This window comes from Cibotium barometz, chromosome 30 (assembly GCF_041138505.1).
Source record: "Cibotium barometz isolate CiBa-2024 chromosome 30, ASM4113850v1, whole genome shotgun sequence".
NCBI lineage: Eukaryota > Viridiplantae > Streptophyta > Polypodiopsida > Cyatheales > Cibotiaceae > Cibotium > Cibotium barometz.
The window spans coordinates 37315796-37326664 of record NC_141075.1 but is presented as its reverse complement, the minus strand read 5'-3'; the positions used below and the strand labels follow the sequence as shown (position 1 = coordinate 37326664).

At 42.3% G+C, this 10869-nt stretch overlaps 1 protein-coding gene across 1 annotated transcript; it reads left to right on the top strand.

Moving 5' to 3' along the window:
• The first annotated feature begins 2393 nt into the window (after positions 1-2393).
• LOC147621443 (uncharacterized) lies at positions 2394-5607 on the top strand. The gene is made up of 3 exons (XM_086824179.1): positions 2394-2616; positions 4244-4400; positions 4496-5607. Exons 1-3 carry the CDS (start codon positions 2524-2526, stop codon positions 5278-5280), a joined length of 1035 nt encoding a protein of 344 aa, XP_086680305.1. The 5' UTR covers positions 2394-2523; the 3' UTR covers positions 5281-5607.
• Positions 5608-10869: the final 5262 nt, after the last annotated feature.

Sequence of the window (10869 nt, the reverse complement as noted above, 5' to 3'; positions counted from 1 at the left end):
ATTATGACATGAGAGTGTCCATTTGTGGCTTTTTCTTTCATCTTGGTGATTCGTGTATATCATAGATCAACAAGCCGACGAGCTGTGAAGCTCATTAGGGTAGCTTGTATAGTGGTGGATTGTGTATGGCTCAAACACCCTTTGGCAGATCTTAGTGTTGAATATAGCAACTCCTCACCTCCATTGTCATTCATTGATAGAGATAGAGTAGATTGGTCATTGCAAGAAACCCATTGTTTCATGCTCGTACGTGTGAGTGTGTAAGTGACCTTATCATATCATGTCACTTCACTGATACTTCACTCATTCTCATCAATCTACTTTGAGTGTTGTGCTTCTATGTATCTATGCTTACTTGCTGCATGTGTGTGTGTGTGTGTGTGTGTTGCTGCCTTTGTCCCACTCCAACAAGGGGTTCGAGGACTCATACTAGTAACGAGATATGTTAAACCATGGTCAACATGCTTTTGCAACTATAGAGACATGTTAAACCATTTTCAACATACTATCTTTCATGCTAGTAATGAGATGGCACAGAGAACTATATCCCTTCATCTCCAAGCATGAACAAGGTTGGCATACATGGTTTCCATCTACATCCCTTGTTGGTGGGGGTTGAACATCAACACCAGTGACTGTATCCCAAAGAGCATAGGATAATCTTGAGCTTGAACTTCCAAAGAGGATAATTGGTGATGTTAAACTTTCCATCATAGCAACGAATGGTGATGGATGGGGTCTTATGAAAGATCCCATTTCTCGTAATAAGGGGTTGTTAGATAACTCATAAAAAGTAGGATCTTTCATAGTACAAAACTTTTAAACAAAAATTTCACAAAAACATAGAAAATAATATTTTAATGATACAATAAATGGCAAATCCCCACACCCATGTGCTCCTATGAAGGAAGCTTTAATGGTTGATCTTTGTAACTCCTAAGACAGAGGTTGTATGCTAGCAGAAGCAGGTTGTTCATATATCTATATAGGCTTGTATAAACAAGGCGACCATGACGTGACCATATATGTTTACGATCATAGTTGGTGCCACCATCCACAGTGTAGACTTGGCCTCCAATATGATGAACTATGCTATGCATTTTCCCCACCTCCCATGACTATCTAGGCTCATCTTAAGCCCCATTTAGGCCTTGTAGTGTTAGGTAGGGTGTCTAAGAGTAAAGTCTTATTTTATGTGTGGATCTTTATGAGTGAGTATACCATGTAGCATATTTGGTAGTGTACTAAATCTAATCCAAGCCATCTCTAAATATACATGGCCTCCTACGTATGGCCCAAATATGTGTGTTCAAATTAGGCACCCACAATTTATGGCTATATAGGGGGTGATAACTATTATTAAGTCATGTTTGGTGTTTACACACTTGTTTGTTGAGCTAATACATCTCTAAGTGCTTTGCTTCTTAGTCTATTAATCTAGGATTATTGGGCTTACTCTTTTTACATGTGGGATGACATTTAAGCCTGGCTATTGGGCTTACTCTTTTTACATGTGGGATGACATTTAAGCCTGGCTTGACATTTGGTGTTAGAGTTGGTTTAATTGATGGGAGCACGCCTTCTTAAAGACGTTTCCTTGTTCACTAGGAGGGTTTATGATTAGAAATCTTTAAAATTGTCAAAAAGAAAGAAAAAACCAATATAGCTATGCCTTTCTAGCCATAACTCCTCTCTAGAGCACCACCTAAAAAGACTCTTTTTGAATTTTTGCATGTGAAATATAGTGATGAGCTAGATAACCCATGGAGAGAAAACCTCTTAAAAAATGAGGAAGAAGATCAACGTTGTATAGATCCCTAGGTTGTTTGCTAGACATGTACTCTCTCTCTCTCTCTCTCTCTCTCTCTCTCTCTCTCTCATACAATGATCAAGGATACATAACTCTTTTTTGTGTTATCTAGAGTCATCATCTAAGAACTTCATACCCTTAAACCAACAGATCCATTTAACTACTCAAGCTGAATTGTGATTTTTTCATTTGTTTTTGTTTTGTTTTTTGTTCAGCAGCCATCAGTGTCTTGTATTTGGTTCCCATGGGTCATATTTGGTCCCCACAAATGTTGATATGACCTACTAGCTCTCTCTCTCTCTCTCTCTCTCACACACACACACACACACACACGTGTGCATATGCATGATCGCTCACAACTGCACACTTAGATGAACAAAGCTGTACACATGCACAAGCGAGTGTGTGCACAAGAACTCCAAATCCGCGCACGTGCATCTCAAAGTTCTATAGGACTATGTTTGATTAGGTCAAAAAAAAAAGTTCACATAACATAAGAAAATTCCATGCAATAGACCATGCATGATTCCACAAGGATTAAATATACATAGTTAGTTATACTCAAGCATATGGTTTTTCCTTTTAAAATATCCCCATATACCTCTGCTTGCAAGAACGCGAAAAAGCAAACATAAAGAAGTGCGAAGCGAGCTTCCCTTCTCCATAGCCATAACCTTCTGTGTCGAATTTGATTTTTCTTGTGCTTGTTCGCCATGGCTTCCCTGAATTCCCAACAGCAGGAGGACCTCGCCCTCTCTGCAGCTTACGAGGACGATACCCCCACGCCCTCGGGCTGGAAACGCAAGGTTTGGCATACTTATCTTCTTGTTTCCATGCAATTAAGCAATTGGGTTGAATCCCCTTGTTTATTCTCGATTAGAGCGGTAATCTCAGAAAGATTAAGGGTTTACCTGCCGAAATTACAGAAAAATTCAGGACAATTTCGCTTTCTTGATTCTTTCTTGTTCTTGGTTGCTTCTTGTAGAAGAAAATTCGTTCTTTAAAAAACCAAAAACCTATTTTAATGCGCCTGCGCTCAAGAATGCAGACAATTTATGAAATTATTTTGGTTATTTTCCGAATAACATCTCTGTATGCTAATGTACGTTTCTTGAGATCCTTCAGTGTAAAATTCAGAAATTCAAGGAAAATCCATGACACTTCACTGTAAATTCTCTTCTTGTTTTTGGAGTTTATTTACTTTTATTTATAGTGAAAATTTAGATATAAGGTCTTACCTTAGGGTTACATGCTGACATAGTTTCAGTTTTGATGTCAAATTAAGCTTTTAACCCTTTAAATGGGGTTTTTCTGGAAGTTAAACTAACCACCTTACCTTTTACTACATCCTACTTATGCATTTTGCCCTTCATATTAGCTGCTGCGAAATGGTAATTATAGCCTTTTAGATTGAAATTAATCTTAGTTCAATAAACCAGAATTTGCATACTGAAATTCTAAAAAGTTCCATGTTACCTTGCATGCATGCTGTAGTGGATACATCCATTAGAGAAGGGTTTTATGAGTGGTTTTACCGTGCATGCATGCAGTAGTGGATACATCCTTGTAAACACTTGACCAAGTGGCTTGAAAATCATTTATATACCAACTGTACAGCCATGAACACCCGCCCCCACAACCCCCCACAACCCCCCCCACGCCCACCACCCCCCTTCAACAGCTGCCCTGCTAGCCACAGCCCACAACACTGCCAAATTGTAAGGGATGCTATGTGCTCACTTGTCAAGGCCTTGAAAGCTCCTCTACTTCACGTGCACACGCATGTATGAACACATCAGACGTATGCTTTGATGAGCTAGGGTTTCTAGAAGGGTAGCCTCAACATTTACAATTAAGACTTACTACATGTACACTTGAGCACATATTTGCTACAGTCTGTTGGCCTGAGGCTGTGTTTCCAATGGAATGATCAATTTATTGGCAAACTGAAAGTTACATCATGCGTGAGCTGGTTTGTAGAGAAAGGAAAAAGGAGTGGTAAAGGTGCTTGACTAGGAGCAGGAGATCCTGGGTTCATAACCCCACAATGTGCGTGCTCGCTGGCTTGCCTACAGGTGGGTGCCTACGGGTGAAAAACAATAACTGCGGGAGGATCTTGGGCCTAAGGCTAGAAAGAAGAAGGAAAAAAAAGGGGGTAATGTCGCACATGGCCAGCACTCATTGTTTTAGGATGCTTGAGAAACTGCAAGCGGAAAACAAGAGTGTGTATAATAAGTATTAAGACAGCAGTGCCGAAGTGCTGCAATTAATTGATAATCTGTACTTATGTTGGTGACCTTTGCACACTTGCATATGCATTATTTTATGGACATTATTATTTTTCTGTTAGTAGTTTCAAATACAGCTGCTTTATTTCGTTTGTCGCTCTTAAACAAGAGTTTGACATGCATTAATGGTGCTATTTGCAAACAGCTTGTCCCACGCATTGGCAAGGACTTGACCCCAGCAAGGACTGATGTTATTTTCATTGCGCCTGATGGTGAAGAGTTCAAGTCCAAAGCCCAACTCCAACGGTATCTCAAAGCAAACAAAGGCAGCCCAGCCATATCAGAGTTCATCTGGATCGTAGGTAAATGTCTCCTCAAGTAGTAGGCACTCTTACTCTCCACATGCATTTGATAATTTTACTTCACCTTTTTTTTTCCTTATTGTTGCTGTTTGTAGACGAAACACCACGAAGGTCTACAAGGTTGACATCAGTGACTCCCATTAAATTCGTGAAAGTCAAGTCACCATCACAAGCTGTTAGCAAACGGAAGCCTGAAGCAGAAGTCCCTCTTGAAGAATCAAAAGCAAGCAAGCGTAAGCATACTGAAAAGGCAGAAAGCCCTGTAGAGGAGCTGAAAGTGGCGAAGGGCAAGCGTACAAAAAAGGTGGATAAGGTTGCCCCCATAGAAAGCAAAGATGAAGGCGGAATTTCCACTGGCTCTCCCTCAGCAAGTCGTAAGAAGAGGTCTATGAAAGATGTAAAGAAGACAAAGAACGCCCAAGCCGGGACTAAGTCTGTTAAAGCCAATGGTGGCACTCAGCTGAGCGAAAAGGAGGAGAATGCCAAGGAGGAAACAACAGAAGTGTCAATCTCTCATGAAGCAAGCAAGGAAGAACCTGCCAAAACTAATCATAGCCAAGGTGCAGACCTAAAAGGTGATAAAGATGAGGACCCTGAGGATGTCACGAATGAAACTACAGAAGATTTGGAAGGTTTGGAGGAGGTTGACGGTAGAGACGGGACTAAGGAGAGAGTGCTGGGATTTGATCCAGTTGCAGAAGTTACAGAGGCAGAGTCTGAAACCCTTGAAAGTGATGAGGAAGTAAGAGCTTTAGGTGATGTAGCCAACCATCATGCAGAGAAAGCTATTAGTGAAGACACGGCCCAGGACTTTGAGAAAGAGTCGAAGATGCATCAAGAGAATCATCTGGTGGAGGCCACTGTAGAGATGGCTAACTAGCTTTTTTTAAATGTATTTTGATAGAATTATAATGGGATTTAGAGTTCTGACCTTGCACAAGAACAGGATTTTGTAAGTTGGCACTTAGGTTTCTAACGCTCTCAAGGATGCTGCTTGTTATCCTTGTTGTGGGATGAGTCTCTCCACCATGATGAAGAGGTTTTTAGGTTAAGATATGCTGCTGCGGAACTCATACTCATAAGATGTTTGTAAACTAGGGATTCGAAGAGTACCTTCTGTTAATCCCACATTTGTAGTTACAATGTTTGCAGCCTTTAGTCACTCGTTGTAAAAAATGATTTCAATAAATATAATCCCATCCTTACAGATGTGTTGATTTACACATAGGAAGACCTGTTGCACCTTCTCACTCTTGCACATTTCTACTGATGCATTAGAGATTCCATGACTGACATTCGTTGCAACCATGCTTTATGAAGAAATCTGGTTCCAAAACTGGGCATCCGTAGAACTACCAAGTTCATGTATCATGCTCCTCAAATATGTGCCTGGAATTCCTAGTTCAGCTTTTTCCCCCCTAAATTCTCATATTTATTCAAAACTTTGTTATATGGCATGTTGTAGTATAGGCTTGTAGAAAATTGAGGTTGTGGCCATGCGTCAGTGACTGCATTTTCATTGTAATGCTCCCCACTTGACAAAAGTTCTATATTGTAATGCCCCCCATGTTTATTGTAATGCACCTCACTTGATAGAAGTTACATATTGTAATGCTTGTTGTTACAGCCATTCCATGCCTGCGCAGATTGGCCAGGAAGATGCAAGGCAGGTAATATTGTCAGGTTGAAATCGGTTGTGTAAAACGAGGCTTCTCGCCATTTAGAAATCTCATAGATTTCCAATTTGAATTTTAAAGGTTTGCAGGTCACCTTGCTGAACTGGAGGACTTGACAAGGAAGGGTACAAACAAGGGGATGCAATCACTACCCACGAATGTGGAGATTCTTTTTGAGAGGGAGGAATTACTGATCCATTTACATTTTGCACCTGGACGACCCATGAACCTTGACAAGGAAGGGTACAAACAAGGGGATGCAATTACTACCCACGAATGTGGAGACCCTTTTTGAGAGGGAGAAATTGCTGATCCATTTACATTTTAAACTTTTGGACCACCAAGCTAGAGAACTAAATGAGGAGGAGGAGATGCTGCTGCTAGACACCCTTGGATGACAAACACATCAAAGACCCAAAGCTCAGCAGAAGACACTACCCTCCATGCGACACCACACCCAGATGGGGACAAAGGATCATTAGCCATCCTTGAGGTCAGATCCCCCTCAAGTCTCTCACCAAATGAGGTCATTAGACAACTCTATCCATCACCGTCTTATTGATAGCGTCCATCTATTTTTCATTTATCTGATGTTTTGCTTAGTTTACAGGGGATGCCCTGCATCCCGCACCATAATGTGTATTATCGTTGGTCTCATTGGCACACTTTGGCCCCCCATAGAACAACTGTGTGCATGAGAGAGAGAGAGAGAGAGAGAGAGGTATCCAGAAGGCCAAAATGACCTGTGAGACAAATACATAATTGCAAGACCAATCTTGAGCTGAGTCTATGGTCCAGATAAGAAACACACAACAAAAACATCCTACGAATCTACCAGTAAATCTGCAATGTCAAGTATCAATTACAGTCATCTCCACTAAAAATCACATGGTATTGGTCTTTCTTGGGTTTTGGCTTGGTTTCTCTTTTCAGAAATCCTCAATGAGCGTTCTACCTTCACGATTAATTGACCATTTGCCATCTTTCTGAGCTGCCCAAACCTCGGCTAATTTTGTATTCTTGTGCTTGAGTTGCATGGGGTGAGTTCAGCAGCAATCCATCTTTGTACTCTTGAGTTTGTTTGATTGTTTTAGAACCTCAATCTTATTATATTTGTGGCGACAAAGTGATTCGTTAATGATTACCTTGTCTTTAAGCTAATGCAGATACTGTGGTTTTATTGTCGTCGTCAAAAGACCCAAAGGACCTATAAGACCAAAGGCAGTAAAGGGTTCCATGTGAGTTCAAGCCATGGAAAGACTAAATGAAGCATACAAAAGGATAGACTAGCTGTGTGTCTATCCCATCATCATCATCATCCTAAACATCATCATAGTAAGCATGTAGATACATGTATTAGTACAAAGGAGCACTCCTGTGTGGGGTATCATCCAACATCCAAAATATCCAGCATAGGGGAATCTATGAATGTCAAGAGGCTTGTCATCTTCCTAGAGCTGCTATGTAGAGGGCTGTCCCAGGGACGGGTTTTCTGTGGATATCGAAGACACTCTAGCTCATGCGAGCACTGTGTCCAAGGTGCCTCCAAGTGGTTGAGGTGGAATGTGGATCATTGCGGTATGGTGGTTGGTGCCCCTGGGTGGGTGTGCAGGCTCAGAAACCTCTCTGGGTCGCCAACAAGTGTTGCCATCCTAAGAAGCTCATAATGGTCAACTGTGAGGTGTCCCGAGGTTGGGCTCTCCCATCTGTAAGGAGTGAGTCTCTATGCCTACTGAGCTCTATCAAAGTAAAGTCCAAGGCATCGTTGGTCAAGTGATATTGGAGAATGAACTAAATCCCTCTCAAAGCAATCTCCTCTAGATCTCATAGTATGCTAGGCATCTACGTTACGTACCTAGTGCTAGTCCTCAGGATTAGTGGCCTCATCCGGAAAGGTTGGAGGAGCCCTAGGATTAGGAGAAAGCAGGCTAATACATGTAGCTAAGGTTATTATTACCATGTGTATCGGCTATGGTTATTTATAGCAACAATGGACGCTTTATAAGTGAAATATGGGTTTTTGTTTTGATAACCTCACTGTTTGCCATGTGCAAGACATGCACTGGCTGAACCCAGAGCTAATCCTGAGGAGAGCAACCATAATAAAGACAGATTAGAACCAGAGATTTTGGAGCATGATTTGCTAGTCTTGGCATGGAGTTGACTAGTGGTGGGCAGGGTTGCTGTCGGCCAGCCAAAGCATGAAGGAAAACACGTGTCGGCAGCATTATCTTTAGGACCTTGTCTAGGAAGCTGGCCGACCACAGCAGTCGGCCAGGTCATTATGTCAATTCCAGTCTATAAAAGGCAATTTGGCTCATCGTTTTCAAGATTCAGCCCCTTGTTTGGCTGGATCATAGGATTAGTCATAGACTAGGATTTGATTAGGTATTCTACCTTTTCCAAAAGGCAGCCTATGGCTTCAAGGACACTTGTACCTTTTTGTACATTATGAATATACTGAATACTCAGCTATATCTCTCTCTCTTCTCTCTCTTTTGCATGCGTTTTTGCATCAGCATGTTCCCAGATGGTGTCTAGGGCTGAAAGAAGACTCCGAGAGCTTTCCGCATGTAACATTGGTATTAGAGCTTCAGGCTGGTTCTGAGATATTGTTGCTACCCACGTCCCACCCACACTTATTGCATCACGCATGGATGAAACCATCACTTGTGCGTAGGTCCAAGGTACAGGAAAGTGCACAAGTGTGAGGCCCAAGGCAAGGAACACAAGACAGGGAAGAATTGCCAGGAGGTTGGTTGGTGGTGTTCCACAAAGTCCAAGGGGATGGCAGTCCTGTGAGTCGGGTGCCACTTGGGGCACACTAGGAAAGGCTTTCAGGCAATGGTTCCAAGGGAGGTTGATCCTCCAAGGGGTGGAGTGAGAGTGCCAGACTCATTTCTCAGGAAAGAAGACCAAAGACAGTGTTCAGGGAGACAGGGCCGGAACAGAATGGGGACTGGATGGAACAGATGCATAGATCTTCATTAGAGTTAAGAGTGGATTTGGAGACTGGGCCGGGTGTTCAGTGAAAAAGGTTGCAAGAGTAGGAAGGATGACAAAGGGACTCCGGGAATAGAATGGGATGATGACAGTCATCCAAGAAAAAAGATTGGAACCCCGTCATCAAGTTTAGGAGAGGGGGATTCCATGTGCAAGACATGCACTAGTTGAACTAAAAGCTAATCCTGAGGAGAGCAACCAGATAAAGACAGATCAGAACTAGGCTTTAGGAGCTTGTGCTATTGGTTTTGGGTAGGAGAACCTTGTGGAAAAAGGATAGGAGACTCTCAGCAAGGTGTGAAGGAGTTGCTCCTGTTGGCTTCAATAAAAAATAGGATTATTTGTCGTGGAGCTGGCTGACAGCAGGTCGGCCAGTCGACAAGGGGTTTTCAGCCCTATAAAAGGGCACTTTGGCTTATTGTTTAGAGGATTCAACTCTTTATGAGTTGGGTCTTAGACTTATGCATAGAATAGGTTTTCTACCTTTTTATGAAGGCAGCCTATGGCTGTAAAGATTGTACATCCTTTTTGTACCATATGAATATACTAAATTCTCAGCTATCTCTCTCTCCCTCATCTCTCTCTTTTGCATGCATTTTTGCATCAGCATGTTCCCAGATGGTGTTTAGGGCTGAAAGAAGACTCCCAGAGCTTCCGCTGTAATGGACACTTTATAAATGAAATATGGGTTTTTGTTATCATAACCTCACTATTGGTTAGAGTTTGACCAAGACTCCAGCCATGCATGTGGCAGAGCATAGATCGGCATGCTGAAGGTCATTATGGGTAGACTGCCATGGATCTGTGGGAGTTAGACTCAGACCTTAGCCCTTGGCTCAAGGGTAGTTTGAAGCATAGAAACCTATAGTTGGGAGGTGAACTATCCTACACCCCTCTTACTCGGTTTGTACTAAACACTTGTATTTTGTGTTTAGGAGATCCCTGGGGTTGTAACACTTGGTATCAAAGTAACCTAAACGCAGAAGTTATTGTTGGAAACATGAATCCTCCCACTTCCCAGGAGGTCACCCATCCCAGTTATGTTCCTGCGCAAGCGCGCTTAACAGAGGTGTTTCACAAATTGGTCTAGCCATCCAGAACCCAAAACCTTAAGGTGTTAGATGACCTCCGGTAATCCAATTTGTAGAAACCTCAACTTGCCAAGATTCAAACCCAGTCTCACCACGTGAGCTGGTTCTCTCTAGAAGTGTGGATTGCATCTCCAACACCTCCCCTCAAGCCACACTTTGGTTGAGGTCTTAGCTTCCAATATCACAACCTGGGCTCTGATACGTGATCCTCCCACCTCCCGAGAGGTCACCCATCCTAGTTGTGTTCCTGCGCAAGCGTGCTTAACGGAGGTGTTCCACAAATTAGTCTAGCCATCCAGACCCCAAAACCTTAAGGTGTTAGGTGACCTCCGGTAATCCAATTCGTAGAAACCTCAACTTGCCAAGATTCAAACCCAGTCTCACCGCGTGAGCTGGTTCTCTCTAGAAGTGTGGATTGCATCTCCAACAGTTATCACAATGCACGGAAGGTGGTCTGAGTATGGTTTTTCATTTTTGCTTTCCATGGTTAGCAAGAACCAGGTATTCTCTACCCTTTTATGCTAAGGTTGATTTGATGCATATTCTTTGAAGGTATCTCTATGCCATGCCTAAGTTTTCATCTCCAGAAAAAGTTTATGCTTTTTAGGGTTTCGCTAGCATGTTAGGTTACATGGATTTTGAGAGTGGGGTAGACCAGGGCAGCCAGTAAAGAGAGCAGCCAGGTCAAGTGTGTGCATG

What these genes read in the sequence shown, in the direction of transcription:
- LOC147621443 (XM_086824179.1), top strand. Translation starts at nt 2,524, where the DNA reads ATGGCTTCCCTGAATTCCCAACAGCAGGAGGACCTCGCCCTCTCTGCA. An exon ending in CCTCGGGCTGGAAACGCAAG is followed by an intron (nt 2,617 to 4,243) that starts GTTTGGCATACT and finishes ATTTGCAAACAG; the next exon opens with CTTGTCCCACGCATTGGCAA. An exon ending in AGAGTTCATCTGGATCGTAG is followed by an intron (nt 4,401 to 4,495) that starts GTAAATGTCTCC and finishes TGCTGTTTGTAG; the next exon opens with ACGAAACACCACGAAGGTCT.